This window comes from Charadrius vociferus, unplaced genomic scaffold (genome assembly GCF_000708025.1).
Source record: "Charadrius vociferus isolate BGI_N301 unplaced genomic scaffold, ASM70802v2 scaffold14, whole genome shotgun sequence".
Classification (NCBI taxonomy): Eukaryota; Metazoa; Chordata; class Aves; order Charadriiformes; family Charadriidae; genus Charadrius; species Charadrius vociferus.
Window position 1 is genome coordinate 10,750,543 of NW_009648876.1, and position 17,997 is coordinate 10,768,539.

A 17,997-nucleotide genomic window follows, 5' to 3' on the forward strand; every position below is an offset into this window, starting at 1 on the left:
CTCCTCCACCCGCGGCTTCCCCGGCCGCCCCACGGGGAAGGAAGAGCTCATTTTGTATTTCCCAGGAAAAAGAAAGAAAGAAAGAAAAAAAAAAAAAAAAAAAGAAGTAAAAATTAAAAGCCCTGGCTCCCCCCACCCCTTCCCGCAGGACTCGCAGCCGCAGGGCAGAGTAGAAAGTTCAGCTCGTTCATGGTTGACATTTTCCGACCGGCCCGATTTTAGGAGTGAAGCGGCACTGCAGAGCCGTGCTGAGTGGGGGGACTACCGGGACCCAGCCGTGTTCGCCCACCGTTCAGCACAGCTCCCTCAGAGCGCAGCTTCGCTGCAAAGGTCCCCAGCGATGCTCCAGCGCTGGGGCATCCTCTTGCTCTTGGCCCCTTCCACTGAGACTCAGGATGCCCTGCAGCCACCTGCTATCTCCATGGGCAGATGCAGTCTAGACACTGCAAGATACATGCTTAATTTAAGGCTAATTAAGCCAGCTGAACCAGGCAAAGTTGTTAATAACAGATCAGAAGACATGTCATCTTTGTCAAACATGTTCAGGACACCCAGCTTCTCTTTATCATTCAGACAAAGGGAAACACTGCTTTTAATTTGGCCCCAGGATTTAGGCAGCACGGAGCAAACAAAGAGAGAAGGGGCAAGCGAGGTCTCAAGCAGCACAACAGAAGCCAGGGAAGCCAGAGCAGTCATGCAAGTAAAGGTTGTTAGAAGGATGCGAGCAAGACAAAAGCACAAACATTGCTGAAACCATCACACTCTGCTCTGAAATAACAATTGTGCTGATCTTATTATGAGTTCTGGTTCTTTACATCAGACTTACTTCTTGTAATCGGGAGAGAAGACAGCAGCCTCTGACCCAACCCAGGAGCCCATTGACTCGGTGTCAGCAGAAAGGATGCTTTTCTCATTGGAGTACTGAAAATAATCCCTGGAAGGAGACAAGTTCAAAGGCACAAAGCTACATCCTCAGCCCCAGCTTATCTCCCAGGAGACTTTCTCCTAAAGAGCTGGAGTGACAGCACTGACTGCAGTGACAGTAGGAAGCCACCCGAGACCTCTCTGCAAGTACCAGAATAAATTATCTGTTTTCTCAGGCTTTTGAGACCCCACATTCTCAGCGCAGACCAGACAAGATGCTGTATAGGAAAAACTCCATATACATTAGAGGAAGCTGGAGAACCTCATCCTTTTGAAGAGTCCAACAAAGTCACAAAGACATGGAACTGTGAGGTGGGACTAGGGAATCTCACAAATGCTTCAGATCTCTGGCTACTGAGCCAGAAAACAAACGATGTTCCAGGTTTGCCTTGTTTTGAATGCCACTGCTAGAAAAGACTTTAAAATGTCAATGGTCCCAGGTCCTGGAAAGACACAATTGGTTTCTGTTAAATCATGGCTTCTGTTAAAAATACAGCATTTTAGCTTTCATAACTAAGAAAAGCTTGAAAAGCATATGATCTCTACACATCTGTGTTCTTAGGAAAGAGGGGATAAACAGAAAGCATTCAATAATAAACGTCAGGAACCGCAGCCAGCCTACAGTGCGTCCTGCTGTGGGCCACCATCTTCTGGTCCACAACAAGCTCCCATCAAAACCTGCATCTTAGCTGTATGGTTGCAAAGGAAACATTCATGTTAGAGACTGATGGTAAATCAGTGCGACGATAACTGCTGAAGCTGCAAGGACCCTGAAAGAGCAGCTAGCAGAGCAGTGGGGAACACTGGGTTAATCTGAGCAGGGCAGCGAACACAAGCCTGGCAGTGCCAACGCAAACATTAACCTTTAGCTAACATGCAGCTGATCAAGCGCTCCAGTAAAGAGCATAAATTGTTGCCCTGTGTGCATCTGCACAAGCTACTCTGACATTTCAGCCTGTTGTCACAACCACACAGCCATGGAGCTTCACCACAGCCTGGCTGGACAGTTCGGCCTGACCCCACCACCAAGAAGGGGGAGCAGGAGAGGCGGGCAGCGCTGTGCTGCCAGGGCACCGGGAAGGAGAGCGGAGAGTCCTCCCTACAGCACAGGATACCGAGGAGCAGAGTTGAAGCACATATATGCAGTCAGAGCAGCAACTGAGACTGACTATTTGCTTAGCAACATTTTGAATATATTCAGGCCTGGCTGGTAGAGGAGGAAGAGAAGCACCACAAAAGCCAGTTGTTGCAATTAAGAGTGATCGGTTCCTAAAGCTTACTTGAGATACGGGACACCTTTCCTTGGGTCCATGCAGGCATCATACCAGCTATCACATCCCAAAACAACAGCAGGGTCAGCTCTTGTTCCTGATGGCTGTGGTATCTCAGACAATAGCAGCGAAGCCATGACGGCAAGGGAAAATGGTGGCTCTTGTCCAAAGTCTTCCCCCCACACCTTCCCTCTGTGCTGCAAATGGTGGCTGCACGCTGAGCGCTTGCAGACGAGGCACAAGTGTCAGAACAGACCAGACATAACGGCAGCAACGGAGTGCTGAATGTGACATGTCTTTTTCCCTGGAACATACGAGTGCCCCGGCTGATGAAAGGGGCAATGGGCTGCCTACCTGTTGGCACCCAAAGCCTACGCTGGTATGACACTCAGCACAGTCTAAGAACCAAAGAGAGTTAATTCCTTCCCTGCCCCCCAGCACCAGCTCCTTCTGGGCAGGGTACGGGCACATTCTGGAGCAGTTTCCCCCCCTTCCCTGCCCCTCTGGACAGTCGATCCATCCCTTGGCTGCCCTCTGGCACTGGTGCATACTCTCTCCTTTAACAAAACCAGTTTTTTTCCCTGTGACAGTGCAGATCTTCCAGCACAGGAGGAGGAGGGAGCTGTAAGGAAGGACTTGAGGTGGAAGACAGGGAGAGCTCAGGGGTAACAAAGATCTGAACCACTGTTCACATGACTTAAAAGAGCAAGGGCTCGGGAGACATGGTGCTCTTCCCTGCATGCAAAGCAGCTTCTCCCTCGCAGCTACACGGCTGTTGGAGGAGTTCCTCCTGCTGCTGGGGCACTGAGGTGCTGACAGCACAAGTAGAGTCCAGGGAGAATTTAAAGTACAAGGAAAAGCAAACAAGCAAACCTCCCTTCTTGTTCAAGCGTTTTGTGAGCCTTCAAGCGTGAGGAAGCCCCAGGATGCATCAAGAGGTTGAGCACTGCAAACGTCTCCACAGTTTGAGGGTTTCCTGCTATGGTCCCCAGCTCCCTTGGCTCCCTGTACCCAGCCTGGCAGCTCAGCTCTTTTCTGAGATGTTCTTGGATTTCTGCAAGACTGTTCCTGGAGCTGTCATGAGTGAAGAACAACCAGGTCAGCAGCAGAGAATTCTCCCAAATCATCTTTAGGCCACTTGAAGAAAGAGGGGGAAGATTTCTGGAGAAACTCACTGACCCACAAAGAAAACAACAAAGCTTTTTTGTGTTTTTTAAGAAGAAAAATGTATATAATGTTTCTAATTTCTCATGGGTTTCATTAGGGTAATCTACAGTGCCTTCAAATTACACTGCCAACACTCATAACTCCCCTTGCCAGGTGTTGCCTTTACTTGTTCAGTGCCTCAGTTTACCCACAGGGAAAGAAACTTGCCCAAGTTTGTAAGACAGTGTGACAGAACTGGGAATAAGCTCAAAAATACCTGTCCCCAGCCCTGCACTCAGGGTTCAGGGCACCTGGAAAACAGACCTCCCTCCCAAAGGAAAACCACATCGGCCTGGCCCAGGGATGGCTGTTTTGCACGTGCTGCTATGGCACTGTCCGTTTTCATCTCAGCTGCTATACCAACAAACCCAAATCCCCTTTGGACTCTTGCTCATTTCCAATTCTACATCTGCGAGTCTTCATGAATAATGCCGCTCTGATCTCGCTGCTTCAAGCTCCCTGCTCACCTCGGAGATGGACTCCTGGGCTGGCTAATCCCATTTATTTCCCACTTGCCCCCAGTCTCAAAACCACCGACCACGACACCTGTTTTCCCAGACTCCCATCCCCATCCTCAGGTGGGAGCAGAAGTCGTGCAAGTTCCCAGCAGTCTTCCCAAGCTGCCCCCTCAGGCCGTGGCGAGGCACAGCTCAGTAGCAAAGCAAATCTCAAAACGCAGTTGCATAACATGAAGCAAAAGAGGAAGGGAGGGAATAATCTTGCCCATAAAATGACGAAGGCAACAGCTGCAGAGCTTGCTGGCTGCCACTGCACCTGCGGGGAGAGCAGGGCAGCACTGCCGACCTTGAAGATTTGGGCTAAGGGGAGAGGGACAGGCAGAGGGAAGAGGAACAACGTGTGGGAGAGGATTCAATGGCAGAATAAAATGTAAATACATCTTTTGACTTTGATTTGCTACAAGACATCCCCAGGTTCTTCTTGGATCTCCCAGGGCCAGCTGGGGAAAGTTTGTACAGGCAGGTGAAAACAATCCAAGGCTGACAGGGCATGAAGTGGGAAGAGAAGCCAAAGGGGACCACACAGAGAGTTGCTAGCCTGAGTATTTTTGACTTATGAGGCTGTTGGACCAGGTCAGATGCTCAGACCTTATCTTGGTTGTTAGTCACCCTGTGGTCTCTGGCACAGTGATCATCCACCAGCTGCTACCCGCCCCCCCGCCACCAGGCTGCAATCTTCCAAGAAGCAACCTCTGCCTTTTGTAAGTCACTCTACCAAGGTGAGTTCAAAAAGTCTATCATCTACCATGTCAGTCTTGACCAAAAGCTGAATTTGATCGTAAGACACAACTCCAGAGGTGTGCACACTCCAAGCTGATGGGATGCAAGCAGCCGTGGTCCCAAAGCTCTCCAGCCTCGTTAGCTTAATGATGGTGCTCTAGCTAATATGGCAAGCACTGTGCCAGCGTAGTTACCTGGCTTCTGTCCTACCTAGGGACAGTGCACATGGGCTTGGATCTTCCTCCGACTGTCCTTATACTTCTGGACTGGATCATACTTTATGGCAAATGCTTGGTGAAAGGATGCTTTACTCCCTGTGGAGCCTCCTCTGTAGTTTCTCCACTGGATTTGTCTTGTTTCAGAAGCGCTGCTGGTGCCGGTCTCTGAAGTGCTCACTGATTGTCTTCTCTCTGATCTCGGCTCCGTCTGTTCTTTCCCTCCTCCTTGCAATTTGAATTGATACTATTGACCAGGGCATCTCCTACAATCATTTGACCTACAGCAGCTGTCTGAGAACAGCATCTTTGCTGTGATTTATTTAAAAAAAAAAAAAAAAAAAAAAAGATTTTGCACTGAATTGCACCCATTCCTTGACGGCAAGGCTGCGGTAGCATCACCACCTTTCAGCTTCGCATTCAGCCATCTGCTCTCAAAGCAAACCCCATGTGTTATTGCTTCTGTGATGTGTGGGATTCCTTTTCTGCTTGAGGTCTTCTCCTCCTCACCTAAGTCGTTCCAGTTTTGGAGCTGTGTCAAAAATATTCTCTAGTTCAGTGGGAAGTTTTGCACCTGCAGGCTCCAGAGTCAAAAATGCCTAAGTGTTGAATAAATATTGTAGCTCTGTCTTGAGAATGATGTACTTATGCCACATCATAAAGCACTTTCCAATCCATTAGTAACTAAATAGGATGTTAAACAGCAACTGTTAGCAATAAAGACTTAAAATCAGCAGGCACAGATAGCTCGCACCCACGAGTCCTACAAAAGCTGCCTGAGGGTATCTCAAACCCGCTTATTCGTTTTTGGGTTTTTTTGTTTTTTTTTTTAATAACGCTTGAAACAAAGAAATTTCAGCAGACATATGGAGTATAAAATGTGGCAATACTCAAAAAAACCAAACAGGATGATTAAGTAAGGAAAAAAAAACTAACTAGCTTGATAAAAACCAGCATCGAGAAAATAATGAAAAACCCAGTAGGGAGTTTATTATAAAAGCATTTGAAGATGGGTGTACAACTTCTCAGGGTGATCCATCAATTCATGCCTTTCCTTCTCTGCCAAGCAGTGGTCTAGTTCCTGATCCATCTCTTATTACCTACATCCTGACAGTTTTTCATTAACTTTGATATTCCTCATTATGTCTTCCTTTTGTGAAGCAGCCTTTTTGCTTTCCCCCTCCACATGACTCTTTCATAGCAGCCTTTAGTAATTTGAGTTTTCACTTTCTCAATACTTCTCTCTTGTAGTTGAAGTCAATGAAGAACTTGTTACTCAGCTTCTCATCTTTGGCTTCTTTGGTTCTTCCTGGCCGTGCTTTGCACTGGGATAGTTGGTGCTTGTGCTCTTGGTCTCCTTTATTTAAATCTCTCTCTCCTCAGACTTGCTTCCAATGGGATTTTGCCTGGAATTTATCAAATTGTTTAAATTCATTCTGTTCAACTGCATTGGCTTTATTTGGCTGTTCTCACAGAATTCAGAAATCTTAAAGAAAGATGTACCATCTAATGCGTGTTCACATTCTCATCTTAACCGACTCCTTCCCGCTTCTCAGCTGGAGAAGCTTCTTTCTCCACCTTGTAACCAGTTATGGTCCCTAAAGCATTCCAAGGGACCAGCACACTGCCAGGGTGGGACTCAGCTGACCCAAAACAGATGCCTTCATATGGGCAAGTAACCTAAACTCCCTTTCTGGTCAATGGAGAAAACCAGCTACTTCAGAACTACTTCATCTTAAAATACATGGTGAAAAAAAAAAAAAAAAAGGTCAGATGAATGAAGCCTGACAACTACTTTTTGTCAGCTGCAAGGATGTCAGCTGCAAGACAGCAGGATGACTAGCTTTGGATGAAATCTGGAGAAAAAACAATGACTGCAAGAATGGTAAATATGGAAAAAGCAATTTACAGCAATCATTAACACTTGGCAGACCATGCCCATTCAGATAAAGCACAACCTCTCTATTTCCAGAGCACGCATTACACGGGCCAGAGCTACAGAGTGAGAGATGGTGTATTAGAAAACAACTCCGAAGTGTATGACAACCACAATCCTTGGATGTAAACCAGGAAGCAGTGGTAGGAGCAATGAAGGTTTATTTCAGCATATGGAATTGGGGAGACTGATGTTGGAAGACAGTGTACAGTTTGGGAAACCAGATGGGTAAACTGAGGAAAATGAGAAAAGAGGCACGGGAGATTTAAGGGCAAGAGAAAGCAACTTGCATTGAAAGTTTATATTTGGTTTGCAAACAGAAGGTTAAGCAGCAGCTTGAAGACAGAGCACAAACTCTGTATTAAAACACAAGGTTATGAAAAAGCCTCATTCTTGTTGGGGAACGTGTAATGGGATGATAGCTGGAATTTAGAAGCCTAAAAACCTGGCAGGTTCGGAACAAATGCAAAATGGAATCAGTCACCAGTGTCCACCCACGTGAGATCACTTACCTGCATAAAGAAGCTGTTCTTCCTTTAGAGGGCAGCGAGAAGCACAGTTATTTTGGACATTATCAGCATTTTCTGAACAGTACTTTATGCCTTTTCCTTATGGTCATCTCCCTGCACTCTAGCACAGCATCTGTATCAGCAGTCCTTCCTTCCAGAACGATAGCCCTGATCAGACACTATCCACAGACCAACTTGCACTTTCTGAAGCTATACAAGATGTCAATAGGCTTTTCAGTACCCCTCTATTAACCTATTGTATCACCTTGTGTGGGCCATAATCCAGCTTCTAGCTGTCCTGGCTCTACTTTAGCAGCTCTTGGAACGTGTCTAAACACACTGGTTGGCTCTGATCTGGGCATCAATGCATAGCCCCAAATAAGAAAGCTTATTTTGTTTTTCCCCCATCTAATTCCACCCCAAGGATGGCAACCCTTTGTTACGCTACTCAAAAGCATACACTGCCCTGTCACTACAGCCTGACATAGAGCCAGATTCAGATTTATAGCATTCCAGTTTTATTACAGACACTTGCATTTCATTCACAGCAAGGGCCCCATTTGTACAAAACCGTGCATCCATCTGATATTATGGACACTGCAAACTCGACATAAGAATGGCTTACAGAAAAATGTTGGGTTCCTGAATAAAGTGCTCAATCTGTCAAATGAAGTGTTCATAGGCAACCTACCAGAAGCTTGATGAATATACCCATTAAACCTGATGTATTATACATATTTACAATTTAACATGTCTTTAACACAGAGAAATAAACCTGCTTCAATAGACAGGACTTTATTCTCATCCAAATGTACCGATTTAATTTCCCACTGTGCTTACCAGTGCACCACTAGGACTGCAGTAAAACCTGACCTCCTAGAATTGCAGTCCAGCAACATTTGTGTGCTAAAAGATGATGTAGATCAAAGTTGTCCTAGATCAAATTCTCCAATGGGTCCATGTAAAGTTCATGTTGCTACTCCAAGTGTGTATGTGAGGGACAGAGGAAAGGAGAAACAAAACACCCCATGATCTAGAAAGTTTGAAAGAAGAGGTATTTATTACAAAATTAAATTCCAAATTCTACCTCATTTTCCATGATCTCCTATACAAAATACATTTATAGCTCAAGGGAACATTCTCCCATCCACACTGGATGGTGCAGTAATTACACCTTAGTTAGAAGACATTCAGTTCATGGACAGATTCACGCACACACACACACACACAGCATTAGTAAACGGTTCAGAATACGGGACAGAATTACAAAAGAACCCCTGTCACTGCTGCTCCAAACTCTTGCTCAGTCAGGGGCAAGTTCTCCAAGGATGGCTCTAAACAGCGCCTCTTGTAAAACACAACAACTCACTTAGCAAAGTTTTAGGAGCAATTACAAATTCAGCTGGAGTGGCTTCTGTGCTAGTATGTCCCCTACCTCAGATATTATTTGTGACAGTCATAGCCTTTGACATTCAAGTAAAGAGCGTAAGGGACTTTAAAAAGTAAAGCAACTCACAACCAACCATGCAACCAAGTTCTTAATACTTTAAAGACAGAGACAATTTTCAGTCCTGACTGCTTGCAGCCCACAGCCCCCCAAAGAGAGCAAGTGTGCTATGGAGGTGGTGGTCTTTTCCTCTGCCTTCCTTTCCCAGCAGGAAAGAGCCTTATGATGTTCTAACAGTCCACACAGTTTTGCTTTCAGGACACACACCTGCCAACATGTGGGGTCACTTGCTGTAAAGGGGGCAAAAAAAAAAAAAAAAAAAAATCTTACCTAAATTTGCCAGCTGGCAGAGGCATAGGGCACCGCTAAGGAGACATTCACATTGCCAGCCGGATCCTGAGAGGAGGAAACAGTGTTATAATGGTACTTGTGTGCAGAGCGCCAACCCAGAGGGTAAGTCACACAGGCACGGCTTCTGGAAGAGAAGCCGCTATGCGTGGCAATGGAGAATTTCAGGTAATGCCTGTGCTTCCACATTGACAGCTGGTTCACTCTCAAGTCCCTTGAAAACAATTCTCAGAGGGATACAGGAGGGAACTGTCAAATAACACATTTGTTTACCTTTCCATAACAAGATTCTGGTTTTGCTCTCAGTGCATGTGAGAGGTATTCATCCACTCAGGATGCTATGAGGTGTCCTGTCCTACCCCTTGTTCAGGCACCTGTAAGAAATGGATGCACAGCCTATAAGCTGGAGGAGAAGCAAAGGCATGTCTTGTACTTTGGGCGTACTTGAAGAAGCAGAAGGAAGGATGGAGATATAAAAAGACAGATCCTGTCAATGCCCTTTGTGCATCAATAAGCCCTTCCAATCAAGACGCAAAAAGAAAACTCTGCAGTCAAGACAGTGCTAGTGGCTGTCCCACCCACAGGGCTGTGAACAATGCTGGTAAGCAGTGCATGACACCAAAGCCCTCCACCTGGACCAAGGGGAACCTTGGCACAGGAATCTCCATTCAAATCCTCCTCACAGTCACACTGTGTCTCATAGCATGAGTAGCCCAGTTCCTGGAAATAGGCCAGTCCCTGCTGTTGGAAGAGGTATGTGCGCATCGGTGTCCTGAAGCGACTGTTAACAGAAACCTTTTAAGATGGATGGAGTGTCTAGGATGAAGCTATAGGAACTAGAGGCCTTCTATCTATCCTCCAAAGACTGAAGAGGTGAGAATAGAGTTTACACATAAAAAAGAATTTGAAGCAGGGAATGTGGCAGCCTGCAGTTTTTTGCAATTTGATTCCACAGATACAGTTTGATGAAATACTTTGCCAGTGATAAAAGGAGCCCCGTCAAGCAATGTTCAAAGAGAGCAGCTGCTCCAGAGAACAGCATCTTCTGGCCTCAGAAATCACCGTTAGCCATTTTCCACGTGACTGGGGAAGAAGACTAATAAGCAGTCCTCAAAATGAACCTGAACTCATTCCACAAGCATAAATGGAAGAACCAAACTGAAGCAGGCCAAATTCCATTCAGAAAGCAAAGAGTTCCCTGCACCCATTGCCTCACATCTGCACCACTCAGACATTTTAAGTCAGAGTCGTAAGGGAAGCCCAGTTATTGTATTTTATTAACCTCACAAAATACTGGTTACTATTATGCTCCAGCTGTGGCCTGACAGGTTTTGTTTTGAGAAGCGAGTATTGAAGGTCAAATTCTAACTAAAATAATTTTTCAGTATTTTTCCTCTGAAAGAAAACAGAGCAACATCAATTTACACTTACTTGAAAACCCAATTCTTGGAGTCCAGAGGGTGCAGAGGAAGTGTTCGCCCTCTAGTCTTCAAATGTGACCTTTTAATATTTTTAACTCCAGATTTTAAATTAAAAAAAAAAAAAAAAAAAGAGAAGATTCTGCTGCAGGTTGCTCCCTCTTGTGGAATAGCTAGATTTTTTTTCACTGTATGCCCCCACCCCCTTACTAGCACGCAAGGCCTAAGAAATCGATTGGTCTCAACACCAATCAAGTGCTCTCAGAGGATTTCTGAAACGGCAGTCCTGAAGAAAAATAAACATTTGTCTGTATTGAAACAGAAGCTGGGCTTGTGCACAGGAAGGTGGGATGGGAGCAAGACATTTGCCACCTTCAGCTGGCCGATCCCCAAACTCAGCTGCCAACCCCCACCTGAAAGATCATTAGCAATAAAGGACAGAGGGACCCTGGCCAAGGAACACACTGGCTCATCTTCCACAGGCAGCTCCTACAAAGCTGACCCCTTCATAACAAATGAAGTCACCACGGTTATTAAGTCGATCTTTGCTTTCCCACAGATTTAATTTGATGAATATGGAGTGTTAGAAACTGCTATTCCAAAACAGTCAAAAGTTTCTTAGTTTTCTTTGTTGTTCTTTCTGTATTAAGGGCAAGTGTGTGATTGTATGCCCTGTGAAAAACACTACACTTTAGATCATGGCTTTTATCAGTTCTTCTGGCAAATCCTCCCCATGGCAATAGGACTACCTTAGGGAAAGTTCATATTCAGGATAGCAAGGTATTAAGCAGATAATCTCACCAAGAGTAGAAGATGCCGAATCACATTGCTACAAAGGCAGCACTGCACCGTCTGCCTGCCATGATGCCAACAGTTAACAATTCACAGCTGCTGTCAGATCAAGCGGGATCTGAAGAAGTTTGCAGCCTTCTTCCTCATCCTTCTTGCCTATGTATCACCTCTGTGAACCCCTGGCTCATGCAAGTGGGAGCACTTCCTGCAATAGCAAGTGGAAAAGCATCATCAAACCCTGTAGCTAATTAGCGCAATGACTTCCCACCATGTATTACCAGCAGGCGATTAACTCAAAACCTTTAGAATCAAAAGCATAGGTCCATACCACCTGAGTTAATGGCCACAGGAGTCAACTTCTGGAGAGAGACGTGACAGACCCTTACAATAGCAAGCAGCTGTCTTACTGAACAATGCTATGGATCTCTACTAAAGCGGAATGAAAGTGAGTCTGACTGGAGTGTCAGTCCCCCCCTGCAGAACAACTATGCTAACACAGCCCTTCTGTATTGTAGGAAACACATCAGAATTCCAGGTTTGGCAAGAGAAATAAACGCACAATTCATGTTTAAAGACAGACACACTCACCTGCTACTCTCCCTGTACCTGTAATTTTGATGCAAGGCTGAGAAGCAGACCAAGAACTCTGAAATAAAAGGCTTGAGTTCCTTGAACACAAAAGAGTTTTGCAAACATTACTTCTTGAGACAGGAACACAGCTGGGGTCTAAGTGTCATTCATGTTGGATGCTACAAGGTAGCAACCTTGAACTGTGATGAGAAATTGAAGTTCGGTGAAGAGCAGGAGATGGAATAAAAGGAACATTTACAAAAACAGACCTAAGACAGGAGAAAGGCACCTGATAAATAGTATTCTGCTTTCTTGGAAGGGGCGGATTCAACATCCAATGGCTCTTCACACTTAGCAGACAAAGAATTTTTGCCTGGCCTCCCATTTTCTTCAATACAGTAATTTAATGGTCGGACATCTATGAGACGGAACTTGCTGGAATACACTGTGCAGATACTGTGGCACTGACAGCCAGTTTTGCAGATGCCGCATTCATTAAAATGAAGCCTTTCCCCTAAAAGCACAGGTACTGGCACTGGAATAGCTGAGATCAAAACACAACTGACAGCTGTCCATAAAATTCTCAAGCTATCATTTCAGTCTCCAGCACACCCCCAAGAACCCGGTCATCACAGCATACTGGGGCAGAAAATACATTGTCTGTTACTTCCACTGTAATTTCCTTAGCAGTTTCAGACAGAACTGCAAAGAAGCTACAATGTGCTGAGCTGGGACAGTCTGGCTCTGAGGGCAGGCCTGCTTGGTGATTGTTATAAATGATTAAAGGTGACCAGAAAGCAATCTCCATCTCCTCTGTCTGCAATGGGCCTGGGAGACAGGCAAGGCACAGTGGCTCAGGAGATTTCAAGCAGACCCCTTTCAGTCAAATTCTAAAAATTCAGGGTCAGAAGAAAAAAATGCAGACAGCCAGGACAGGGTAGAATGGAGGTCCCCAGATACTTACATAAAGCTTCCCAAAACCTTGCCATAAGAAAGATTGTTAATCATGATAAAAGTCCTAATGTCTCAGACACTGTCTGGGTCTTAAACAGCAATGATGCTTAGATTGCCAGAAGGAAGACACACACACACATTAACATGCATACACAGAGCCTCCAACTTGTACTGGCCTGACTGCTGGAATGCCACTGCTGTTTGACTGATAGATATTGCTCAAAAGAATTGAGATTTAAGCAGCCAGTTGCCCAGAAATATAACCTAAAGATTCGGGACATGAGTCTTTTTAAGAAGACCTCCTCACAGTCATCCTCTGCATCTTCCAATGCAGACAGTGCAAACAAACGCCAAAGCAACAGGGCTACCATACCCAGAGTTCACCAGAGAGGACACTTTACAGTTACATGTCTCCAAAGCACCAAAATCAGCCTGACACACAGCAGATCTCATGCTTCTCAGCCGCTGTTCCCAGGCTCCCTTTGCTGGCTCTAGAACTCCCAGGAGTCCATCCACCGGAGGCCCGCCATGGGGCTGCTAGGGTCAGAGGCCATGGGTCCTACCATCCCATAGGACAGAGGATGGAAGAGGTAGAAGCTGTGGAAAGAAACCAAATGCCCATCAAGGACTGAACAGTTTTCTGTCTCAAAAACATTGCAGCAGATGAGTCCATACAGATGTCCTATGGCACCTTTGGTTTTGGGCTGCTCTAAGATCTGCTGTGGACCTTCTAATCTCTGCTGAACACAATACATACTACATAGTTTTAGCATAGGTGGTATTTTCTCTTAGAAGACAACAGCTTTGGAGAAAAGCCAGCTGACAAAACCTAAACCAATGAAGAATTTGCCTGTATTTGAGGGCTGTGGCACCATTTGACACTGGGACTAGAATCAAAACCCACTGAGCTGTGGGTTTGGAGGAGAACAGTGTTCACACTCAGTGCTGGGATAAAAGAAAGATTCCCTGCAATGGAAATAAGTTTTATAACTCAGTACTAGGACACAGATGCTGAATCTAATAAAACTTGAGGGTTTGGGATTGGGCTTGACGATGTCGGACAAGTTCAGCAGAGAAGAGAGGCAGAGACAAAGGCTAAAGATAATTAACAAGTTTCCATTGAGACAGTGACTGTCACACATTCAGGAAAAGTTCAGCTTTAAGCACTCACCTGTACACGATGAGCAGAATCAGTGCCAGGAACCCCCCTCCATATACTTTTCTAGCTGTAGTGCTGGGTGACAAGAACCCAGTGCAGAACTTCAGTAATGTGTCCCAGGTGATTCCTAGGGGAAGGAAGAGGTAGAAGTCAGGAGCAACACAGAAGCCAAAGAACAGAGCTGCTACATTCAGCCATACAGTGGGCTGACAAAGCTCTGTTAAACATCAGAAAACCTTGTCAATTTTTAAATTCATTTATCTTGGTAACCTTCAAAACAATAGAGATTGTTTTCTATCAGCAGTAGCTTCTGTTTTCCTACCTTTCCATTTGAATAAAGCAAAAGAGATCTGGGCCCCGGAATGCTAAGTTGGTACAAAATTACAGGAAAAACTACCAAGACTGAATTATGAACAGACATGACAGAAAAGTGGGAGCAGCAAACAAAGGGAAGTAACTCGTGTAAAAGCATATGTAAGAACAGTGACACAGCAGAGAATAGGAATCACGTCTCTAAATTTAAATGCCCTAAGCACTAGACATGACTGCCTCTTCAGGGTGGTAACAAAAAAAGACAATTTGGCACTGCGAGCTGCTTTGTGAAAAACATTTTGTCTTAGTCAATGTTTTCAGGGACTTTGCACAAGCAAGCAGAAAACCTATTAAAAAGATACACTGTTTCGTCTGAAAACATTCCATTTAACAGAATTGTCTTCTCGCAGACTCTAGTATTTTACCTGTCAACATGCTGGAAAAAAGCATGGCAGGAAAGTAGTGGTGAAAGTAGAGAACTCGTCCCATCATAAAAAAAGGGAGGTAATGAAGGAGCCAGCCCAGCGTGATCTGCCCTCCACCACGTAGCACGACTCTGGACAGTTCTGGAACACAAATAAACAGACTTAAGCAGAGAAAACTCAACTACAGTTCCTATTTGCAAGCCTTATCACAGTAAGTAAACTCGACAGGAATGATCTTTGCAGGAAGTCACGTACTGGTCTGAAATTGCTCCAAGCCTCTGCAACACCCTAGCTGCATTCTTTATAAACATACTAACAGTTTTTGGGAGAACAGTTATCATAAAAGATATACAAAGGTGTAAGTCTCAAAAGACTGGCAGGAGGTTGACTATGCTCTGTGTTAAGACCAAACTTGCAGTTTCCGAGGACGTACATCAGACTAATTATCTCATTCCAGTTTCTGATATTTTTTATTCTCTCTGCAAAGGGACTACAAGCCATGGAGATGATCACTTTGCCAGCTCTTCCTGGAAAGAAAAGTTGCCTAGCTTCCAAAGCCTGGGGAAAAGACTTGAGAGCTCTGGTGTCTGCATGCAGCTTAGCCAATAACTTATTGTGCAACTGAATAGTTACACATCACATTTTAGAATTCACTTCCCACAAAGATCTACAAAAGGAAGCAACCATTGATGTAAACTGGAATGGCCAAAGTATGACTTATTAGGGTTCGTGAAAAGCTGTACCACCTTGGCATTGGACATAATAAAGGACCATTGCATCTCTTGCATTTGTCATTTGCTTTTCATAAATACTGGAAAACATTTCTGATTTCAAAACACCATGCGTGCTACAGTAGCACAGAGCACACGCAGGGCTTTAGAGCAGGGCATTTATTCAACCAGTCTGTCTCCATTACAGGCAACACAGGTAGCTCCTTGCAGTATTGTTGAAGATCTGTCCTGTTCACTATTAAACTATTTGAGGTTATGAAGCTCCCACTCTTTTCCTTGTGGACATTGCTCAATAACCTAAGCTCAGCAGCTTCCCATCCTTGGGATACAGAGTCCTGTCATCTACACACTTTTAAGGTGCTAGCAAAAGGCATTTGTGAAAAGGAAGCCTATTATCAGTAACCTATGTGGGTTCAATATCTCTACTAGAAAAAACATCTTGGAAGCCTGCAAAGCAGAACAAGCTAAAAACCAGTAGGTCTCTGCATCAGGAAAGTTTCCGACATACTTTTTACCACCTTCCTCTACTGTTATGTCCAGACCAAATAGAGTCTTTCCAACAGATATGCAGCTGCTCATTTCTGAGCTGCAGTAATCAATGTAACTGACGGCAATTGTGGCCAACTTCTTGACTGTTGAGCAGTTCGTAAGCAACTCTGACACTAGGCTGGGTGATCACCTGCAGAGCAGAGCTGGCATGTGAGCTATGGACTAATCCAAGCCTTTGTCTCCTACAAGAAAACAAGGCAGCAAAAGCCTACGGAGACTCATCTTTGAATCACCTTCAGATGCCAGCTGAAGCTGGCAGGCTAGCTCTGGACTCTCCAAAGGAGTGGTAAGACTTTTGAGGAGCCACTGATCACATCTCCTGCCTGAGAGTCACTTCCAGACCTCTTCTCTTGGGCCAAGTAGGTGTCTTGAGGCCCTTGCTGACTTGAGGATTTTCAATCAAATTTTACAGGCTTAGGAAATTCGGCAACTTCTCAGGAACAGTCTGCCACTCAAAAAGTAAGGTTTGTTCGTCAGAGTGATTATTTCTAGTATGGAACCCTTTGTTAACAGTCACATTGTTCAGTGCCACATTTTCAAAGCACTATATAGCTTAGTGTTTTGTACACACAGCTCCCTTAAGTATATTTTCTTCAACCTCCTGGGTTTTAAGACAATATAAACCAAATATTTTTTTAATACAAGAGTCCCAAGATGAGGTTTCCTGTATCAGGAAACCAGGATGTTATAAAAGAGATTCTATAGTGCAGGAGGGATAAGATGATTGACATTACCTTTGAGTTCAGATCTCAGTTGGACACCTCTCTTCAGGGTCACTGCAGTGGAAACTGCTATCAAAAGATACAACCCAATAGTGACCAGATTTAGCCACCAAATCACCTACACAGGAAAAAGAGATAGATTTGGGACTTCAGGCTGGACATACGAACACACATGTGAGAGGAAACAAAAAGCTACATGGAAGCATAAGAGTACAATGAGAAAGAGACAGTCCAAAAGTACTAGGAGGAAAAGAATCATTGCCACTGGCAGAAGCAAGAGTAAGCTAAAATTTGCCAAAGGCTTGGAGCCTCCCACTCCAACTTACCGGGTTTCCCAGCAAGTAAACCCGATAATCAGTCTCATTGACACCAGAAAAACGCAGGCCCTGAGGAAACAGACCAGAAGAGAGTAAAATGGGTTTGCATCAATCCAGTTTGTATTTTGCCCAGTCTCGAAGGCAAGACAAATTCTCATCTGTGCAACTCAGGTACTACAAAATAAAGCTGATGACATCTTCAATGCAGTTAAGAGGTGCTATGCTTCAAGAAGCACAGCAAAAGCACTTGAAAACAGACAGGAAGGTGGATTGATCAATATACCTGGTAGTTTATCGGCCAGTGCCAAGGTTTGGATGTAACTTCATTATCCTTTGGTTTGAGGCCACTGTTGCCCTACAGATAAGTCAAGACAAAATTTAAATGAGCAGGCAGTTATGGCACAAAGCCTGCCCAGAAATATCTGGACACACAAACATACGTGAATACTCTTCATGAGTAAAGACTGCTTTCTGACTACATAAATACATCATGTTCTGGAGATGGCCACAATGAGGACAATTAATGTTTTAATATTACTGTGCAAGTGAAAATGCTCTTTGAGTACCATTAGAGGCAGTATTCTCTCATTTCTCTTCTCCAGCATTTCTGTCACTGAGTATACATGTTGCATAAGCAAGACTTTTGTTCATTAAGAGACTACTTCAACAGGTTTCCCTCCACTCTGAAATAAAAGCCTCAGAAAGATTATTTCCATGGAAACTCATGAAGGTGCTTCCTTACCTGAGACAGCACTATCACTGGTTGCCATGGAAATGCTTAGCATTAATAATTTGCTTTACTACCTTCTTTCTTTTAAGAATCTGAGAAGAACTTTACAAACAGTAGCAAATAAAACCTTAGGCTCCTTTCTCAAAATATAACTTCTAATTCTTCAGATGAAGGATTGAGGAGCTGGAAGCAGAAGGGCTGTGGCCAAGAGCACAAAGAACAAT

General features: G+C 44.5%; 2 protein-coding genes across 2 annotated transcripts in view; both read right to left on the reverse strand.

The window, feature by feature from the left end:
• The window catches only part of NGB (neuroglobin), a 5,681-nt gene extending 4,802 nt beyond the window's left edge, over positions 1-879 (reverse strand). Inside the window, exon 1 of the mRNA XM_009887049.1 lies at positions 827-879. Within this exon, the coding sequence (XP_009885351.1) occupies positions 827-879 (53 nt within the window). The remainder of the gene's footprint in view (positions 1-826) is intronic.
• A 12,391-nt stretch (positions 880-13,270) lies between these two features.
• POMT2 (protein-O-mannosyltransferase 2) overlaps positions 13,271-17,997 on the reverse strand; it is a 23,853-nt gene continuing 19,126 nt past the window's right edge. The window contains exons 15-20 of the mRNA XM_009886990.1: positions 17,327-17,398; positions 17,053-17,112; positions 16,739-16,844; positions 14,725-14,865; positions 14,000-14,114; positions 13,271-13,425 (exon numbers count right to left, since the gene is read on the reverse strand). Coding sequence (XP_009885292.1) covers positions 13,320-13,425; positions 14,000-14,114; positions 14,725-14,865; positions 16,739-16,844; positions 17,053-17,112; positions 17,327-17,398 — 600 coding nt within the window. The 3' untranslated portion in view covers positions 13,271-13,319. The remainder of the gene's footprint in view (positions 13,426-13,999; positions 14,115-14,724; positions 14,866-16,738; positions 16,845-17,052; positions 17,113-17,326; positions 17,399-17,997) is intronic.